We start from the raw sequence: 21,704 nt of genomic DNA, 5'->3' as shown, positions 1-21,704 counted from the left end.
GACTGAGAGCTCCAAGTTGGCCTCAAAACACTCAGGGCCGCCTGGAGGGGGCTGGGACCAAGAGGGCAAAGGCAGAACCATACAGAGAAGGAAAGAGGGACCTGTCATCTCGCCAACCTTCTCACAAAGTCCCTGGGCTCCACAAGACAACGACGCCTTTAATTTTCTCCTCAGATCTGGCTACACTGTTCTTGGGCTTTAATCTGTGTGATGAGCTGTGAGAGAATCTACCACAGCTGGTGTGACCAGCAAACCGGGCCTTTGTGCTGTTAGCTTGGCTTTATTCCTTCTACCTCATTTTAGTGCAGGTGAATGCGATGGTGCTCTGGAGAGCCACGGTGGTATTAAAAAAAAAAAAAAAAAACTAGAATAAGCTTTGGGTTTTATTTATTTTTTAAAGATTTGTTTATTTAACAGAGAGAGACACAGAGAGAGAGGGAACACAAGCAGGGGGAGTGGGAGAGGGAGAAGCAGGCTTCCCGCTGAGCAGGGAGCCCGATGCGGGGCTCGATCCCAGGACCCTGAGATCATGACCTGAGCCGACGGCAGACGCCCAATGACTGAGCCACCCAGGCGCCCAAACATAAACGATACTGTGTTAAAAAAATAATAACTGTACTTGTAGTCTTTAGGTTTTTTTTTTTAAGCTTTTCTCTTTCTCCCTTTGAAAGTTATCTTAAGCTTTTGAATCTTATGAATTTTATCAATAGTAACAATAAATATCCTCTATTGGTTACCCTCCCTGCGCCTACCATGTCTGAGCATTTCCAGCACACTGTCTGGAATTCTTACAATAACGCGGCTCCCTGCGAGCTGAGGGCGGTGGCTGTCACTGTGCAGTAGGAAGGAGCAGTCTGCATTCAAGCCCGGGGCTACTAGCTCTCAAACTTGACGGCATATTGGAGCCACCTAAGCAGCTTTAATTGCCGTGACAGGTGTCTGGGGACTAAGGGCGATTGTGGGGGTAGTGACCTAAGTACAGGGATTTCTTTTACAAGCTCCCAGGTGATTCTCCTATGCAGCAGACACTGGGAATCTTGCTCAGTGCATCCCTAAAATCTCTTGGTCCATATTTTAAACCCCACAATGAAAACGGTGAGAATTTAGATCACCTAAAATTAAACAAGCTTTTCAGACAATTTGGGGAGCTGGGATGGGAGACTAGTTGATCTCCTGGAAGTGGTTGTTGGTGAACCAGATCTGTAGAGGTTCATGCCGGGACCAGTGAGGGCATGAGTCTCTCCCGGCATGGGCCTGAAGGAATCATCCTGGGACATGGGAGATCATTTTTCAGAAATGCCTTTGTCCACCCATCTGGGAGTCATGTTTCCTAAAACCTCTCGTCCCTGACCCTTGGGAGGGAGGTTGGGAGGCTGGTCAGTCTGGCTGCTCTGCACACTTTCTTTCTTCTTGTCCTAGATCACAGTGAAAGCCGTGAAGTCAGCCAGTTGGAGGGCGAGCCCTGGCCTGACATTGAGAGCTTCCGTAAAATGCCCTTTGACGTCAGTGTGCACGATCCCAAGTACAGCTTGATGAGCCTGGTATATACAGAGAAGCTGGCAGGGGTCAAACAAGGTCAGTGCCAGCAGAGCTAGGCGGACCCCTCTGCAGGTCAAGGGGCACCTAAACCAAGGCAGGAGGCCTGGGGCAGTTTAATCATTGAGAGCAGTTTAAAGGAATTCTCCTGCTTTTCCCTTCTCTTACACATGTATTGATCACCTTTTACTTTTCATACCTGACTCTCTGGGCATAAATTATAGAATCCTTGGAAGAGGCCTTTCAGGGAATGGGGGACTTTCTTCCCAGGAGTAGGGGCTCCATGCACATCATGGCAAGGTTTTTTTGCCCCTTGATATGCAGAAGCAATAAAGGATGCCAAAGCCGAGGAGCCCAGGAAGCGAGGAACCGTGTCCATGATGCTGACCAAGTACGCGGCCTACAACACCTTCCACCACTGCGAGCAATGCCACCAGTACATGGACTTCACTTCTGCCTCCCAGGTGTGGCCCCCTTGTCCTTGCCTGTCGCCCAACAAGGATCTTGTGTGTCAGGACTGAAAAAGAAGGCTCCCAGTTTCGGGCCCTAGACAGAGGACACCTGATTTACGAGATGGAGCTGCACATTTGTGAGCAGAATGTGGGAAGCAATTAATTACTTTGAGCTTATTAGGATTGTGGGCAGTGGGAGGAGAAGGGAAAGAAAGAAACTTGAGTTTTAGCCTCTGAAGTCACTTTATCAAAATGGTTCCATGTGCCGTGTTTAGGTTAGCTGTTATCTGTGATCCTGAAAAAATGAGATAGTATGGTATATTTGGTGAAATATATGGTGGAAAAAGGTGGGCCTTTTTCCCACTTTGGGTTGTTGACAAAAATGGTGCTCTTATCTAACAAGTCCACGGGGTGCCCTTTGAGCTGTGAACAAGTCTGCTGATCGGCACGGACCGAGTCATATTCTTACTCCAGTGTGGGGTGGTCTTGATCACTAGGCATATGGAGGGGTCAATATTTATCTTTTATTTAGAGAGAAGTGAGAGGTAGAAACACAGAAGGTGAGCCAATACCCCATAGTCTTTGGCTGCTTTTTGGCCAGAGCATCTGTAAACACAAAAGGTGGGAAAGGCAGCAAATGACAGCAGTCCAGAGCCCATGTGGGGGATAAGTTCTATGTTGCTTTCTCCCACTTTACCTTCTTGATTTTTATGACTTAGTTCTGAACACCTAGAACAACTCTTCCTTCCTGTAGGACATGCTGATGGGACTTCCCCCAAACTTGCTTCCGCTCTGGAGGACCATGTCTTCACCCTTTTCCCACAAGGTGCCAGAAGGGATATACTGAAAAACTGGATTGGTCACTCTGCTCTTCTAATACAAGTTATCTTTTATGCCCCATTTGTTTTCTTGGTGTTCTTGAAAACTTTTGGTGGGCTAGTTTGTAATCCACTCACAATGCTTTACAGAATATAGAAGATTCAAGTCTCCGGTTTATAAATCATAAGCTTTTAGAAAACTTATTAAAAATCCTGTTTATATAGTTAGTTTCTATGATTGTAGTATTCACTAAGTAGTATATTCCCACACTTGTGAAGCAAAATGAACTAGAATTTAAGGGAAGAATTACAATACTATTTTCCTATGTAACATAATATTTAGGTTAAAACTTTTGGGAAATCTACCTGATTTCTAGCTGCTGCGGAAAATTGATGCTACCCTTTCATGAAGCCCAGTGCTGTGTTGTAAAGCACCTAAAGACCTTTATGTAATTATTCACTGAGCTGGGTTACTGATAGAGCATGTGGACTTTAGTATTTTTTTAAATATGTATTTATTTATTTTCAGAGGGGAAAGGGGCAACGGGAGAGGGTGAGACAGAATCCCAAGCAGACTCTGCTGAGCGCAGAGCCCACAGTGGGGCTCGAACCCACAACCCTGAGATCACGACCTGAGCCAAAACCAAAAGTCGGATATTTAACCGACTGAGCCACTGAGGCGCCCTGAGCATTTGAACTTTGTAGCAAAAATTAGTTTTTATTTTTTAAGCTCCGTGCCCAACATGGGACCTGAAATCCTGGCCCCTGAAATCAAGAGTCACATGCTCTACCGACTGAGCCAGCCAGGTGCCCCAACTTTCTGGCAGTTTAAAAAATAAATTAGTTTTATATTTGCCTTCAATTAGTCAAATGGTCTTTTCCTGGAAGCCAGAGTTCTAGGCTAAGTGTTCAAATTTCTTCAGCTTCTACTGTAGCTAGGAAAGATGGGGCCACAGATGCATTTTAATGTTAGCCCTAATGTTTTACTTAGCAAAATGATATTCATTTAGCTTGATCCACATAGATGGAAGTGATTTTCCCCCTAAAACTGGGCACCTTTGAAAATGTTCAGAGAGCAGGACATCCCACAGGGATATTTAACCTCTGCATAAGTCTGAGTGGTAGTGGCTCTAAGAACATGAGGAATTCAAAGACCGTGCCAGGCAACAGAAAATTCTCCATCCTCAGAGAGGCTGTGTAGAGGCAAGATGCTTGGCTCTCATGTCAGTGGTAGCGACTAAAAGATGAAGCATTTGCGTTTCCAACTCTTCCAATGTTGCAGGCACAGCCAGATCTGGTGGCCTCTAGAAGTTCAGGTTAGTTTGCCTCTCTTGAAAACAACCTTAACGAGTGGTCTAGAAGTTTGCAAACCATGAGCTTACGTCCTTTTCCTCTCTTCTATACAAACACAGATGTCCGACTCCACCCTTCACGCATTCACGTTCTCTTCCTCTATGCTGGGAGAAGAGGTGCAGCTCTATTTCATCATTCCCAAATCCAAAGAGAGTCATTTTGTCTTCAGCAAGCAGGGCAAACACCTGGAGAGTATGCGGCTGCCCCTGGTTTCTGACAAGGTGGGTGGCAGTGTCTGGATGCGAACACTGATTTCAGACAGACAGGCCCGACATACTAGATTGGGTTCTCCAAACTTCCTAAATCTAAGGGTTTTAATTTCCCTTTTTGGTCTCTGGTTCTTTTCTCTTTTTTTTTTCTTCCCTTTCAGCAGAATTTGAATGCAGTCAAGAGCCCTATTTTCACTCCTTCCAGTGGTCGCCATGAGCATGGACTCCTAAACCTCTTTCACGCCATGGAGGGCATCAGCCACCTGCATCTTCTGGTGGTCAAAGAATACGAGATGCCGCTGTACCGCAAGTACTGGCCCAACCACATCATGCTGGTGCTCCCTGGGATGTTCAATAACGCAGGCGTGGGTAAGGGGCCCCTGGGTCACAGAGAAGGGCTGAAAGGTCAAGTGAGCTCCATTCCCCGGACATGAGACTTTCAGAGGTTCCCCTGCCTCTCCAAAGAGTCCTTTCCTCCTGACCAAAGGACTTTTGATTCTTGAGTTTTCCATTCCCTTTATCTGCAGTTGTGCAGAACTTTTAACTTCCGAGGGCTAGTGACTAAAGAAGCCACTGGTAGATTGAGCGTCCCAGGAAGGGTTTTGGATTCTTCCCAACCTCAGCTGCTGATGTTCCGGGGCTGGGCCTGCTGCTGCAGGAATGGAACAGTGAGGAGAAGGGGAGGTAGTAGTTCACTGTGGTCGGGAGGGATCTGGAGGTGTTCCCGAGTCATTGTTAATCATTTTAAAGGCACGTGGCAAGTTCTAAGAGGGGTTCTGTACAACAGGAGATTGGAAGCATCATTACTGCCTACGGCAGTCATCTTAAAAGCATCTGGACAAAGTCTTTCCCGCTTTCCCCCAGAGTTTAAGAGCAATGGGCTGAGTCATCAAAGGGGCACATGGTTATCTGAGCGTGTGACAGAGCTGTGAGAGGCAGAAGACCTCCATTTGGATTCAGAGCTGTGTCTGGTCACTTCCTGCATCGTAGTTCTTAACCATTTCCCCATCTGCTCCTATGGGTGTCTGACTCTATGCAGTCTCTGAGGGCTGAAGATGAACAGCTGCTAATTGACATGTTAGAGGGAAGTAGGAACATCCAGCCCAGAAACAGCGAATGCAGATGAGACCTGAGTAGTTTCTCTAAATCTCCATCCTTCTCTCCAGGGTCTCATCTTCCCTCATCTCCACACCCAACACAGCGCGCCCGCCCCCCCCACCCCCCCCCCCGCCCCCCGCCTGCTGATCTGTCCATCTCTCTCCCTTCCTGTCTCTTCTCTTACTGTTCTCCCTTCCATTCCTTTTCATGTCCTTAAACCTTAGCCTTAAGGGCGCCTGGGTGGCTCAGTTGGTTAAGCGACTGCCTTCGACTCAGGTCATGATCCTGGAGTCCCGGGATCGAGTCCCACATCAGGCTTCCTGCTCAGCAGGGAGTCTACTTCTCCCTCTGACCTTCTTCCCTCTCGTGCTTTCTGTCTCTCATTCTCTCTCTGAAATAAATAAAATCTTTAAAAAAAAAATCACATGCTCTTTAAAAAAAAAAAAACCTTAGCCTTAAAAAGGGATTTAAATATTTTCAAAAAGTAGTTTTGAATAGGATTTTTCCATGTTTATAACTTTATATCAAGTGGATTAAGGCTTTTACATATTTCTGGTTCTCTGTCCTCTCCAAAACCTCATATTTCTCCGTATGAATGTGATCCTCAAATTCTGTGCCTTACCGATGTTTAGGTGAATTTCCTCATCCCAGATCTGACTGAATTTGTTTAGTGCCAGTTTTGCTGTTTTTTGCAACAATTTGAGGAGAAACTAACATATACAAATGAAATACATGCAAATCATTTTTAATTTTTTATTTGGGAAAAAAACATAAAATTTACCATCTTAGTCATTTTTAAGGGTTCAGTTCAGTAGCAATCAGTATATTCACGTTTTGCAACTAATCTCCCAGAACTCTCATCTTGCAAAACTGAAACTCCATACCATTGTTAACTCCTTATTTCGCCCTTTCCTTGACAACTACCATTCTACTTTATCTCTGTGAATTTGACTACTTTAGGTACCTCATGTAAGCTTGATCATACAATATTTGTTCTTTTGTGTCTGGCTTATTTCACTCAGCAAAATGTTAAGATTCATCTACATTGTGCATGTGTCAGAATTTCCTTCCTTTTTAAGACTGAGTATACACCATTGTGTGTATACACATTTTCTTTATCCATTCATCCACTGATGGGACACTTGTGAATAATGCTATGAACATAAGACTTACAAGTATCTCTTTAGGAACCCTGATTTCAATTCTTTTGATTATATACTCAGAACTGGAATTGCTGAATCATATGGTAATTGTTTTTAATTTTTTGAGGAATTGACCTACTGCTTTCCATAATGGCTATACCATTTTACATTCCTACCAACAGTGCAAAACGTTTCTTCATATCCTCAGCAATAAATATTTCCTGATTTTTGTCTTTTGTTTTTTATGATAGCCATCCTAATAGGAGATGCTATCTTACTGTGATTTGATTTGCATTTCCCTAATGATTAGTGATGTTGAACATCTTGTCACGTGCTTCTTGGCCACTTGTATATTTACTTTGGACAATCAAGTCTTTTCCCTATTTTTTAATTAAATTTTTTTGTTGTTGACTTGTAGGAGTTCTTTATATATTCTAGATGTTAACCACGACTAATGATTTGTAAATGTTTTCTCCCATTTCATGGGTTGCTTTTCACTGTTTATATCCTTTGTACAGAAATTTTATTTTTATCTTTTTAGATCTTTGAATCTTTATTGTATATTCATTTCTTTTTTAAAACTTTTACTTAAATTCAACTAACATATAGTGTATTATTGGTTTCAGAGGTACAGGCCTATGATTCAGAAGTCTTATATAATACCCAGTGCTCATTACATCACATGCCCTCCTTAATGCCCATCATCCAGTTATCTCATCCCTCCACCGCCCCCCCCCAGCAACCCTCAGTTTGTTTCCTATGATTGAGTCTCTTATGGTTTGTCTCCCTCTCTGATTTCATTTTGTTTTAGTTTTTCCTCTATTCCCCTATGATCCTGTTTTCTTAAATTCCACGTATCAGTGAGATCATATAATTTTTTCTCTGATCGACTTATTTCGCTTAACGTAATACCCTCTAGCTCCATCCATGTCATTGCAAATAGCAAGATTTCACTTTTTTGATGTAATATTCCTGTGCATGCGTGTGTGTGTGTGTGTATACACACATTCATCTGTCAATGGACATCTGGGCTCTTTCCATAGTTTGGCTATTGTGAACATTGCTGCTATAAACATTGGGGTGCAGGTGCCCCTTCAGATCACTACATTTGTATCTTTGGGGTAAATACCCAGTAGTGCAATTGCTGGGTCATACGGTAACTCTACTTTCCACTTTGAGAGGAACCTCCGTATTGTTTTCCAGAGTGGCTGCACGAGCTTGCATTCCCACCAACAGTGGGAGGAGGGTTCGCCCTTCTCTGCATCCTCACCAACATGTCATTTCCTGACTTGTTAATTTTTGCCATTCTGACAGGTGTGAGGTGGTATCGCATTGTAGTTTTGATTTGTATTTCCCTGATGCCGAGTGACATGGAGCATTTTTCCATGTGTCTGTTAGCCATTTGGATGTCTTCTTTGGAGAAATGTGTGTTCATATCTTCTGCCCGTTTAGTGATTGGATTCTTTGGGTGTTGAGTTTGATAAGTTCTTTATAGACTCTGGATACTAGCTCTTTATCTGATGAGACATTTACAAATATCTTCTCCCATTCTGTCAGCTGTTTGTCGACTGCTGTTCAAAAGCTTATCTTGATGAAGTCCCAATAGTTCAGTTTTGCCCTTGCTTCCCTTGCCTTCGGAGACATGTCTAGCAGGAAGTTCGAGGTCGAACAGGTTGCTGCCTGTGTTCTCAAGGATTTTGATGGATTTCTGTCTCACATTTAGGTCTTTCATCCATTTTGAGTTTAGTTTTGTGTGTGGTATAAGGAAATGGTCCAGTTTCATTCTTCTGCATGTGGCTGTCCAATTTTCCCAACACCATTTGTCAAAGAGACTTTTTTCCATGAGATATTCTTTCCTGCTTTGTCAAAGATTAGTTGACCATAGAGTTGAGGGTCCATTTCTGGGCTATTCTGTTCCATTGATCTATGTGCCAGTTTTTGTGCCAGTACCATACTGTCTTGATGATTACAGCTTTATAATAGAGCTTGAAGTCTAAGACTGTGATGTCACCAACTTTGGTTTTCTATTTCAACACTCCTTTAGCGATTTGGGGTCTTTTTCTGGTTCCATACAAATTTTAGGATTATTTGTTCCAGCTCTGAAAAAAGTTGATGGTATTTTGATGGGATTACTTTGAATGTGTAGATTGCTCTAGGTAGCATAGACATTTTAACAATGTTTGCTCTTTAGGGGCTCCTGGGTGGCTCAGTCGTTAAGCGTCTGCCTTCCGCTCAGGTCATGATCCCAGGGTCCTGGGATCGAGCCCCACATCGGGGTCCCTGCTCAATGGGAAGCCTGCTTCTCCCTCTCCCCCTGCTTGCGTTCCTTCTCTCGCTGTTTGTCAAATAAGTAAACAAAATCTTAAAAAACAAAACCAAAAAAACCACAATGTTTGCTCTTCCAATCCATGGGCATGGAACATTTTTCCATTTCTTTGTGTCTTCCTCAGTAAAAAAAAAACCAAAAAAAAAAAAAAAACCAGTTTGCTCTTCCAATCCATGAGCATGGAACATTTTTCCATTTCTTTGTGTCTTCCTCAGTTTCTTTCATGAATGTTCTGTAGTTTTTTGAGTACAGATCCTTTGTCTCTTTGGTTAGGTTTATTCCTAGTTATCTTAGGGTTTTGGGTGCAATTATAAATGGGATCTACTCCTTAACTTCTTTCTTCTGTTTCCTTGTTAGTGTATAGGAATGCAACTGATTTCTGTGCATTGATTTTATATCCTGCCACTTTGCTGAATTCCTGTACGAGCTCTAGCAATTTTGGGGTGGAGTATCTTGGGTTTTCCACATAGAGTATCATGTCATCTGCAAGGAGTGAGAGTTTGACTTCTTTGACAATTGGAATATCTTTTTTTGTTGTCTGATTGCTGGACTGCTAGTACTATGTTGAATAGCAGTGGTGATAGTGGACATCCCTGCTGTGTTCCTGATCCTGGGGGGAGGAGCTCTGCTTTTCCCCATTGAGAGTATTTGCTGTGAGCTTTTCATATATGGCTTTAATGATATTGAGGTATGTACCCTCTATCCCTACACTGTGACGAGTAAGAAAGGATGCTATACTTTGTCATGCTTTTTCTGCATCTTTTGAGAGGATCATATGGTTCTTGTCCTTTCTTTTATGTAGTGTGTCACATTGATTTGCGGATGTTGAACCACCCTTGTAGCCCACGAATAAATTCCACTTGGTCGTGGTGAATAATCCTTTTAATGTACTGTTGGATCATATTGGCTAGTATTTTGGTGAGAATTTTTGCATGTATGGTCATCAGGGATATTGGTCTATAATTCTCCTTTTTGGTGGGGTCTTTGTCTGGTTTGGGGATCAAGGTAATACTGACCTCATAAAATGAGTTTAGAAGTTTTCTTTCCATTTCTACTTTTTGAAACGGCTTCAGAAGAATAGGTATTATTTCTTCTTTAATGTTTGGTAGAATTCCCCTGGGAAGCCATCTGGTCCTGGGCTTTTGTTTGTTGGGAGATTTTTGATGACTGCTTCAATTTCCTTGCTCGTTATGGGTGCAGAGAAATTTTAAATTTTGATGCAGTCCAATTTATCTCTTTTTCTTCTGTTGGCTGTGCTTTTGGTGTCATATCCAACAAATCATTACTGCATACAACAGCAAGCTTTTCACCTGTTTTTTCCTGAGTTTTATAGTTTTAGCTCTTGCATTTAGATCTTTGATCCATTTTAGTTTTACAGTGTAAGGTAAAGGTCCAACTTCATTCTTTTGCATGTGAATATCGGTTTTTCTAATACCATCTGTTGAAGAAACTGTCCTTTTCCCATTGAATAGTCTTGGCACCTTTGTCAAAAATCATTTGACCATACTGGCCCTTAGGGCTGGGCCAAAAGCACAAGAGCATACTGCTGGGCTCTGTATTCTTCATCCTATTGGCCTATTTGTCTGTCTTTATGCCACTACCACATTGTTTTGATTACTGTCGTTTTATACTGTTTTGAAATCAGCCAACTGTGAGACCTCCTTTTTTTTTTTTTTTTTTTTTTAAAGATTTTGAGAGAGAGAATGAGACAGAGAGCATGGGGTGGGACGATTGTCAAAGGGAGAAGCAGACTTCCCGCTGAGCAGGGAGCCCAATGCGGGGCTCGATCCCGGGACTCCAGGATCATGACCTGAGCTGAAGGCAGTCGCTTAACCAACTGAGCCACCCAGGCGCCCCCAATTTTGTTCTTTTTCAAGGCTGTTTTGGCTATTGAGGGTCCCTTAAGATTCCACATGAACTTAAGGATGGATTTTTTTTTTCCTGCACACACACAAACCATTAAGATTTTGATCAGGATTGCATTAAATCTGTAGATACTTTGGGTAATATTGACATCTCAACATGGATGTGTCTGGAACATTCATGTTCCCGTCCATGAACACGGATGTTGTTCCATTTACCTGTGTCATCTTTCAGCAGTGTTTTGTACTTTTTCATGTACAGGTCTTTCACATGCTTGGTTAAACATTTATTCTTAAGTATTTTATTCTTTTTGATGCCACTGTAAGTGGAATTGTTTTCTTAATTTCCCTTTTATTGTTAGCGTATAGAGACACAACTGATTTTTTAGTTTTGTATCTACAACTTTGCTTAATTCACTTTTATTATTTCTAACGGTTTGTATGTGTGTGTGGAATCTTTATGGTTTTCTACATATAAGGTCATGTTGCCTACAAACAGGTAATTTTACTTCTTCTTTTCCAACCTGAATGCCTTCTATTTCTTTTTCTTGCCTAATCACTCTGGCTAAGATTTCCAGTACTGTGTTAAATAGAAGTGGTAATGGTACAATGGAACAATCCTTGTCTTGTTCTTATCCTAGAGGAAAAGCTTTCAGTCTTTTATCATTACAATGTTAGTTGTGGGCTTTTCATATATGGTCCTTACTACACTGAGAATACTAAGTATTATACACATGCTCTTGGAAGGTAGATTTTCCTAAATCTCTAGTAGTACCCTTGATCTATTCAAACTGTTTTTCTGGTTCCTCCATAGATTTAATAGTTTTTTTTAGCCTTTTCATTACCTACATTTTGTTTCATTTTCGGGTGTCCCATTCATAAAATTTGGCTGTGATGATCTTTTTAAATTCTAATTCCAGTGTAATTAACATGGTGTTATATTTGTTTTAGGTGTACAATATAGTGATTCAACAATTCCATATATTACTCAGTGCTCATCAAGTGTACTTAGTCCACTTCACCTATTTCACCCAATCTCCACCCCTCTTCCCTGTAACCATCTGTTTGTTCTCTATAGTTTAGTCTGTTTTTCTGGTTTGTCTTTTTTCTTCATTTGTTTTGTTTCTTAAATTCCACCTATGAGTAAAATCAGATGGTACTTGTGTTTCTCTGACTTGAGTTAGCACTATTTATAATAGCCAAATTATGGAAGCAACCTAAGTGTCCACTGATAGATGAAAAAAGATAAAGATGTGGCATATATACACATTGGAATATTATTCAGTCATAAAAAGAATGAAATCTTGCCATTTGCAACAACAGGGATGGATCTGATGATCATCATCTTAATCTTTGAGTACTTACCACATGTCAGGCACTGTCCTGAGCACCATACCAATCCTGTGAAGTGGACATTATCACTGTCTTCTTATAGGTGGAGAAGCCAAGGCATAGGGGAGAGTTAACTTTTTCAGTCACACAGCTAGGAAGTGATGGAATCAGAATTTAAATGTTGCCAGCTTGGCTCCAGTCTTTTACTATACCATACTACCTCTTGCAAAAAAGCCCATCTAGGGAAATGCCAGTTTCCAGAATCTTCTTCAAAGAAGACATTGCTGTCAATCTCCTAAAGCAGGGGATACATCAGAAGCAGCATACCCACTTACTGCAACCCTGGCTACTCCTTAGAGCAGGACATGCAAGTGGCTGCTTCTAAGACTGAGAGCACGTCTTAGGGCTATAAAAGGAACTAACCAGTAGTTAGCGTTTCCTCTACGTGGTATCCTTTGTCCCATCGGGGAAACTGGATTCTAACAGAACCCCTCAAGGTGTAGCTCATGAATCACCTGCATTATCAAAGACTGCTCTGGTTTCTGGCCCTTCATCAGACCTAAAGTGAATCTCTGGTGATGGGCTCCAGGAATCAGCATTTTTAAACAGACTCCTTCACTGATTCTTTTTACTTGAGAACCACTGCTCTGTACACTTGGTTGACCCTCCCACCCTGCATGGTCACCACGTGAACAGGCATGCCTGTGGAAGAATGTGAGCTGTCTGCAGGGTTTGGGTCAAGCCTGAGTGAAGGCTGTACAGCTGTGGTTATGTTGCCTTCCAGGTGCTGCCAGGTTTCTCATTAAGGAGCTGTCCTATCACAATCTGGAACTGGAGAGGAACCGCCTGGAAGAACTGGGAGTTAAACGCCAGTGTGTCTGGCCTTTCATTGTTGTGATGGATGACTCGTGTGTTCTGTGGAACATTCACAGTGTTCAGGATCAAAGCAGGTAGTAGTACTTGCCAAACAGTTCTAGGGGAGTATGACCTAATGTTATGAAGAAGATCCTTTCCTTGGCTATAGTTATGCAAGGAAGTAAATGAGAGAGGTGCAGCTTTCCAGAGCAAAGCAATGATCCAGGAGACTACCTTCACTAGCACTCTCTTTTAAATTTAGATATTCGGTGTGCCATTACATTCCTGGACTATTTCTGCATCATGGCTTTGGTTTGCTATAAAGTCTGTGGAAAGGCGCTATGATTTAGACAATCCACTGGCTCCTGAATCAGACCTGCTTTTTAACCCCAGCTCTGCTTTGTAACTACCTGGATGAAAAGGGAAGTCATTTCATCTCTTTGTCTCAAGTCCATCACTTGTAAAATTAGGGTTGAGCCAAAATCAGTGGTTCTCCTTCCACTGTCTCCACCAGGACAGTGGTGAAGGGGGTCCATGAGGACCAGGGAATGCTAAACCTGGAGAAATCCTATGCAATAAATGGTCCCAAAATATCAGTAGCACCCCACTGAAACAGTTCCTGGTGACCTCTAAGCCTTTCCAGCTCACACATTGTGTCTGTTTCCACTTGTGGATATGAAGCCAGTTACGTTTTCAAATATTCCTTTGTTATACTGTAATTACCACACTGGGAGGTATACCTATGTGCTTCTAACCTCTGGCTCCCTCTCGTTGGTAACTCCCTGTTCATTATTCATTTTGAGATGGGCTGGATTTCTTTCTCTGCCTTAATATGGTTAAGCCCCACACCCAAAAGGCAGTTTCCTTAAGGTAGCAGTGAAAGGCAGCATGAAAACTAGGTTTGACATTCTACTCCAGGCTAATATAAACCAGCTAGTTATATCCTTTACAGATACTAATACTGTATAGTAACATTAGCCCTTCATAAATGACCCTCTCCTCAGTAATATTTATTTTTATTTTTTTAAAGATTTTATTTATTTTGAGAGAGAGAATGAGATAGATAGAGCACGAGAGGGGGGAGTCAGAGGGAGGAGCAGACTCCCTGCTGAGCAGGGAGTCCGATGCGGGACTCGATCCCAGGACTCCAGGATCATGACCTGAGCCGAAGGCAGTTCCTTAACTAACTGAGCCACCCAGGCTCCCCTTCAGTAATATTTATTGATCTCTTATTTAAACCAACTTTACATTTCACAGCCAGCCCATAGAAGCAGGAGTTTCCAGTAAGAATGTGTCCTTGAAGAGTGTCTTGCAGCATATTGAAGCAACACCAAAAATCATCCACTACGCAATCCTGGGCATACAGAAATGGAGCAGCAAGCTGACTTCTCAGAGCCTGAAAGCCCCATTTTCTAGGTGCCATGTGCATGACTTCATTCTCCTTAACATAGACTTGACTCAGAATGTGCAGTACGACTTCAACAGGTAAGTCAGGCCTCCTGGAGGCAAGTAATCCTGCCATCTACTGATTGCTTCTGTCCAACTCTGACCCCTACAATGTGTCTATTCCCTTGAGTTGGTCTTTGAAAAACTGATAATCTCTTTTTTATGGATAAGGAGGGAAAGGGGGTATCACAAGCCCCAAAGTGTACCTTCATAGAATGCCTCAAACTGACCCAGACCCTTAAAACATAGAAATTACATGAAATGCTTAAAAAACCTATTTTAGCTATCCCATTATTCAACAAGAACTAAGATGGGGACAAAAACTATTATGTCAACACAAATCAGTGTGTGGACCCATAACCCACTGAAGCTGAACTCTTTCATCCTCAGAACTCAGAAGTTAATCCCTTTCCCTAAATGTTAGTAAAATCCAGAGATCTGGATTCTTCAGGGAAGAGCCAGCAGGTGAGAATGAGCAGGCTAGCCCTGACCTTGCCTCTTGAATAAATAACATCCCCATCCTGGAAAATCCGAAATGGCCAAGTGAGGCATGTCAGGGACCATAAAGTCGCTTTATGTCAGTCCCCATCCCCGTAGCTATTAGAATATGCTGGAGCTGTTTCATGTCTGTGTTTTAAATTTTGCAGATGTTTCATCCTGTTTGCAGCCAGGATTTTAAAACTGGGAGCACCTCTGCATTCATGTCCCACAAAAATACATATGTGCAGTCCTGTTTCAGTTCAGGAATGCCCAAGGACCCTTGGGGTATCTGGGGCCAAAGCCATCTCACTTTCTCCTCCTTTTAATGACTGCAGTGCGCAATTCAGGGGGTTCACAGGCCAATGGTAAGAGGGCCAGCTCCAGAAGAAGGCAAGGCTGATTCTGAGTCTGCCTCCTACAGCTGTGATGCATTTGTGTGTGATGAACATGGACAGGTAGTCAGAGACCTATCCTTGTGATTATGATTTAGGTATTTCTGTGAAGATGTTGACTTTAATCTGAGAACAAACAGTAGTGGCCTGCTCATCTGCCGCTTTAATAACTTCAGTCTCATGAAGAAGCACGTTCAGGTTGGAGGGCAAAGGGACTTTATCATTAAACCAAAGATCATGGTAAGTTTGCAAGCTTGATTCTACCGTTGAAAGTTAAGACAACAATTTCTTACTAATACTTGTTATTTGTTATTAGCCACTGGCATTAAGCACTTGGCACTTGACTGGAAAGTGAGAGAACAAAGGGAGTCAGTTCTTAATGCCAAGACTGCAGTCTCATTCCCCTTACTGAGGATTCATCCAGAGCAAAACAGAAGATGTGAAAAGTCAACAGATCTACCTTTCTTTAGACTTAAGGCTTAACAATTCCACCAAATCTTAAGTTTCAAACTTAACATTCTATCTTCATAAACTGGCAAAATTAACATTTTTACATTCTTTAATACATAAGAGAAATGTAAATTAAGATGCTTGTCTGTTCCTTTGCCAGATTTTTTTTTTTTTTTTTTAAGAAAGAATTACCAACACTTTTGAGAGTGAAATCTATGGACCTACCCATGTCTTAGAAGAGATTTACTGGTATCTAATCATTTATAACATATGAATTCCCCAATGGAGCTTAGAAACCTCTTTGCTTTTATTTTTTGGATCTGGTGGGATGGGATTTAACCTGTCCACATCCAGCAGCACTGTGAAAGGCTTCCTGTGGGCCCTCACAATGTTGCTAAATGCACTAACTTTCAGAGAAGCCTACGTTTCTCCTGCCTTTGCGGTGTGTTAAGTTAGACCCAACCTATTCCCAAGGGGAAAGAACTTTTTCAGAACCCAAGAATGACAGACTTACATATGAGCCTAGTATCTGCCACTCTTATACTGCTCTTATTTGGGGACTGTTAGTATGCAATGCAGTTTTTCCTTGCCCATTTCGTCCAGTGACAGACATATTTCCCATGATAATCTCGGCTCTGATTTCAGGTGTCAGAGAGCTTAGCACCCATCTTGCCCCTTCAGTATGTCTGTGCTCCCGACAGTGAACACACACTACTGGCAGCCCCGGCGCAGTTTCTCCTGGAGAAGTTCCTTCAGCACGCTTCCTACAAACTCTTCCCCAAAGCCATCCATAACTTCAAGAGTCCCGTGTTGGCCATTGACTGCTACCTTAACATTGGACCAGAGGTAAAGGGAAGAGGGCTAGCACTGTGCTTTTACCCACTTCCATCCATTTCTTTCCCATTTTAGCTCCCATTTGAAAGCTTAAATGGAGACAAAAAAGGAGCCTGTGACATACTGCAAAGGCTCACACAAGATGTGATGGCGATTGTCCCTCCCCATACCTACTTCAGCTCTTCACAGTGAGCCAGTGAATACGCAAAGCTTAGCTCAGAGGTCAGTTCCACTGAGAAGCCTACCCATGACCTTGGACAGAAGCAGTTGCTTGCTGTCCTACAATATATCGGACCATCTTATAATCACGTGATGATGTTTCTCCACAAGACACAGTTCTTCAGAGGCACACAGTGTCTTAGCCACTGTTTAGACAGAAGAGGAGCTCAGTGATTGCTGAACAATTTAGGGGATCACAGGAGACCTTTAGAGCTGTCACGTCACCACTTTCTATTCCTGGATTTCTTTCTTTTCGTTTCCTTATTTTTCATTCTTTCTCTTGTCTCAAATTCCCTATCAGTTTTAGCTTTTTAAAAAATTTGTCACTTGCACCTTTAGACCACTGATGGCCTTCGGACCTTTAAGGGCTTCCACCACTAAGCTTTCCCCTATGATTATTAGTATTGTTTTAAAAATATTTTATTCTATTCATTAACATAATATCCTCTTTGTAAAGAACTTTTTAAAAAATTAAAAGGTATAAAGGAAAAATCATTTGCAATGGGAAGTTAACATTTTGGTGTACTAGATTTCCTCTTTGGCTTTTTTTTCTCTGTGTGTACTGACATACACAATCTCTTCAGACTGAAATACAACTGTTCAAGATTTATTTATTCATTTGAGAGAGAGGGAACACAAGCAGGGGGAGAGCAGGGAGCCCGATGCGGGACTCGATCCCAGGACCCCGGGATCATGACCTGAGCTGAAGGTAGATTCTTAACCAACTGAACCACCCAGGCGCCCCCTGGGAACAGATTTTTAATTCAAATAGCATAAACACTTTACATTCTCATTCTTAAGAAATTTCAGTAATCTGTACTGTGGTTGGACCATGAACTGTAGAATTTGAGGTAGAAGGAACCTTAAAAACCATCAGGTATAATAGTGCTTTTATGATATCTCCAAACTCCTCCACCCCAGGGTCCAGGGCTCTAGATGTGAGTAGCAGTAAGACTGTGTTGTCTAACAGCAGCTAACACTCACTGAATACCTACTAAGCAGTTTACAGTATTTATTCCACAAAAGTCCTATGAAACAGGTACTACTGTTACTTCTACAGACAAGGAAACTGAGGTATGGCAAAATGAAGGAAGCTGCTCAAGGTCACCTACTAGCTACTAAGCAGAGGAACCAGTTATATGGATCCAAGTGGTCAGATCCATGCAGTAAACCATTTCACTGTTCTCAAGATCTCCCCAACTATCTTACTTCCTTGTAATTTCTGTATAGTTATATTCTGTACATGCAAGCCATATAGAACTAAATCTTAAAAATCATGCACTATGGGGCACCTGGGTGGCTGGGTTGGTTAGTCATCTGCCTTGGGCTCAGGTCATGGTCCCCGGGTCCTGGGTTCAAGCCCACCATCGGGCTCCCTCCGCTCAGCAGGCAGTCTGCTTCTCCCTCTCCCTCTGCCTCCCACTCTCCCTTCTTGTGTTCTCTAATAAATAAATAAATAATCTTAAAAAAAAAAATCATGCACTGCTGGGGGGCACCTGGGTGGTTCAGTCAGTTAGGTGTTGGACTCTTGAGCTCAGCTCAGGTCTTGATCTCAGGGTCATGAGTTCAAGCCCCATGCTGGGCTCTACACCCAGTAAAATCATATATTGCTTGAAGCTTCTGCCTGATTGAAAATGTAAGTGTATCTAAATTAAAAGCTGATTACTTTATTAATGAGAATAAAAAATTTCTACTCAAAACATTTAATCTTTTCTAAGTATGCCTTTTTGTGGAAGGCAGTTTTTCATTTTATAAAGACGTTTAGGTGAAGAGGCCTGTTTTCTTACTACTAGTTCTCTCAACCGTCCTTCATTAAGAGAAACACGAAGATTTAAATAGGTTAAAACTTGGCACACTAAATAAAAGAGGTACAGAGTTTAAATAACCAGACTATTTAAGTTTCAGTAAAAAAAATTTACCTTCTTTACCTTACCCTGAAACAGCTAAAGAGGAAGGTACTGGCTCACTCAGCTAAAGTACAGATGGTTTTACTTGCTTTTTGAAATGCCCATGCTATGTCTGCTTGATGATTCCAGGTGGCCATATGCTACGTCAGCTCCAGACCCCACTCCAGCAATGTCAGCTGTGAAGGGGTGTTTTTCAGTGGACTTCTCTTGTACCTCTGTGACTCTTTTGTAGGTGCTGATCTTCTGAAGAAATTTAAGTTTCTAAAAGGTAAGTCAAATTTAGTGTCTTTTGCTTGTGAATGCCATTGTTCCCCCAGACAAAACAGGGAGGTGAAACATATAAAAAAAGCACTTTAACAATCGTTTTTGCCAGTAAGTTGAACACTTTGCTTTTAAACCAGGGCCGCGATTTTCTTAACTGGGGCGGGGATAGAATCAGGTGGTTGTTCTACCAGGACAAACTACAGATACACGGCCAGAAATGTGATCCCATTAAGTTTGTTTTTGCCACTATTAATTTTAGAAAGGAATGATGCAATGTAAGCAGAAATCTAATTTTAGTAAAAATCAGGTTAATGAGTTGTGATTCTGGTATAGAAACTAAAGTTGCTTCAACAGGTATGCACTATACAAAAGAGATCTGCCTAAGAACAAACTGCAGATTAAGCATCACAAATAATCATGACAAGATGACCTCCGAGGTCAGTGAAGAAAGTAAGATTCAGAATATTGTGCAAAGGCCACTGTGGAAAACAGTGTAGAGTTTCCTCAAAAACTAAAGAGTACTGGGTATTTACCCAAAGAAAACAAGAACATTAATTCAAAAAGATACGTGCACCCCAATGTTTGTTGCAGCATTATTTAAAATAGGCAGTATATGTAAGCAACCCAAGTGTCCCACCATAGATGAATAAGGAAGATGTATCTGTATACAATGGACTAACTCCACCATAAAAAAGAAGAGATCTTGCCATTTGCAGCAGCATGAATAGGCCTAGAGAGTATATAATGCTAAGTGAAATAAGTCAGAGAAAGACAAAATACTGTATGATTCTACTCATATGTAGAATTTAAGAAGAGATGATATTGTGTATTTATGTATGCATAAAAATGCATCTGGAGCAGTGAGGCGGGGGCTGCCTCCCAGGGGACATTTAGCAATATCGGGAGACATCTTAGGTTGCCACACTGGAAGGTGCTACTGGCATCTAGTGAGTAGAAGCCAAGGATGCTACTAAACCATCCTGCAAGAACAGAACAGCTCCCCTGTAACAGAATGATCCAGTGTTGCTAAGGTGGAGAAACCCTGCACTAGAAACACAGAACATTGGTTTTACCATTGGTTACCATGGGGGAAGCGAGATTTTTCACTTTACACTCTTCAACTTTTGAATTTGTAAGACTACGTACTCAAATAAAAATTAAAATTATAACAATTGTGATAGGTCACTTACCTTTATGTTGCTTCTCAGATGTGTCAGCTTAGAGGATATAATCAGAAAAAAATGGCGCGTTCTTTATAATTTCAATCCCTGAGCCTAAGACACATTTCTGCCTTTCTTCTGAAGGTGCTACCCTGTGTGTCATCTGCCAAGACAGAAGCTCCTTACGCCAAACAATTGTCCGCTTAGAGCTAGAGGATGAGTGGCAGTTCCGCCTCCGGGACGAGTTTCAAACTGCAAACAGCAGCGATGACAAGCCCCTCTACTTTCTTACTGGCCGCCACGTATGAGCTTTTGAAGAGACCAAAAATAGCAAAGGGATGCCTAGGTGGGGTGGGGCGGAAACAATTATTTGGATTTTTTTTTTCCTTTAAAGTACAATCACTGTGGAGCAAAGTGCAACATATTTGTTCTCCAAAGAAATCCACCCCTGCAACCCCAATCTGACCCAGACTCTTTCAGTTCCACTGTCAGGACCTTAAGTTCAGGTTAACTCCACCCTAGGCAGTTATGCAATTACTTAAGACACGGGAGCCTGAGGAGGATACACTTTGGAGAATGAACATGGAGTTTGCATTGTTTTTTCTACTACACTATGTTAGGGGGAAAACGGACTCTTGGCATGAGCTAGCCTGAATGTGTTACATGAGACTCACACCGTTGGTGTGGAATTAATTGAAGATTAACGTTTGAGGCCTGAACCCTCAGTTTCTCTTCAGATCTGTACTTTGGTACAGTATTACTCAGGGGTCTGAAATGATAGAATGTAGAAGATATTTGTATTTTAAAAAAAAAAGAAGTAGCTTTGTCTTTCTCTGTGCAGTGTTAGTTTAAGATTTATAATCTTATATGTATTGAAACTTTTGGCAAAATTTCCACAGGAGTTAAAAGTTTACTATTAAAAACTGAACAAACAAATCAGTAAATGCAGAGCAGGCACTGTATGCATTTATGCAGCTTCTCCTTGCTGAAATTCCTTTTTTTTCCATTCTTTAAAAATGTTTCCAGTCTCTAAGCACACTATGTCCATGAGAATATGGAACAGAGTTTTTAATCTTTTACAAGGAGAACCTAATTCAGTAGTTGAGCCAATTAAAAAGCTTTCAGCGGTCACCCCATACCCACCCTGTTTGGTTGGAATTAAGCCAGGAAAGCTACATGTCAGGCTATGGTTCTGTGTGGCGTGGAAGTAGTTTCTTTCTTTTCAGGGCCTCAAGCAAAGCTTCCTTTAAAAGATACACTGAGTATCAGCTACCTTATACTGACAACACAAAAATCGCTGAAATGGGAAACAGAGCCAGAGAGACACAACCGTTTTAATCCTTGTGAGGAGTAAGAAAGATTCCATTAAGGTCTCTGACTCACTAAAATCAGCAGGGGATGTTTGTTCAATATCGACAGTGTAAGTTTCTTACAGACTTCTCACCAATATATTTTAATCAAAAACAGACTTTTAGAAAATGTTCTAGAACTAAGTCTATTGAAAGTTTACGCTTAAATTACTCCAGTTCTCGTTAAACAATCTCTTTGACATTTTTCTTATTAGCCCAT

At 41.7% G+C, this 21,704-nt stretch overlaps 1 protein-coding gene across 4 annotated transcripts in view; it reads left to right on the top strand.

Annotated features, from left to right (window-relative positions):
- The window catches only part of GREB1L (GREB1 like retinoic acid receptor coactivator), a 136,413-nt gene extending 115,970 nt beyond the window's left edge, over nucleotides 1-20,443 (top strand). For 3 of the 4 annotated variants that reach the window (XM_088019365.1, XM_028092524.2, XM_088019364.1), the window contains 10 exons: nucleotides 1,420-1,575; nucleotides 1,861-2,000; nucleotides 4,219-4,380; nucleotides 4,533-4,737; nucleotides 12,913-13,078; nucleotides 14,241-14,468; nucleotides 15,400-15,541; nucleotides 16,397-16,597; nucleotides 18,841-18,979; nucleotides 20,280-20,443. In XM_088019365.1, coding sequence (XP_087875491.1) covers nucleotides 1,420-1,575; nucleotides 1,861-2,000; nucleotides 4,219-4,380; nucleotides 4,533-4,737; nucleotides 12,913-13,078; nucleotides 14,241-14,468; nucleotides 15,400-15,541; nucleotides 16,397-16,597; nucleotides 18,841-18,979; nucleotides 20,280-20,443 — 1,703 coding nt within the window. Of the gene's footprint in view, nucleotides 1-1,419; nucleotides 1,576-1,860; nucleotides 2,001-4,218; nucleotides 4,381-4,529; nucleotides 4,738-12,912; nucleotides 13,079-14,240; nucleotides 14,469-15,399; nucleotides 15,542-16,396; nucleotides 16,598-18,840; nucleotides 18,980-20,279 lie in introns of all 4 variants that reach the window. The other variant, XM_088019363.1, reaches the window with a different exon arrangement.
- Nucleotides 20,444-21,704: the final 1,261 nt, after the last annotated feature.

Source organism: Eumetopias jubatus, unplaced genomic scaffold, assembly GCF_037043125.1.
Source record: "Eumetopias jubatus isolate StellerSeaLion01/CBP00866 unplaced genomic scaffold, mEumJub1_p1.0 scaffold_16, whole genome shotgun sequence".
NCBI lineage: Eukaryota > Metazoa > Chordata > Mammalia > Carnivora > Otariidae > Eumetopias > Eumetopias jubatus.
Note: the sequence above shows the minus strand (reverse complement) of the source record. Positions and strands in the feature narration are given on the sequence as shown.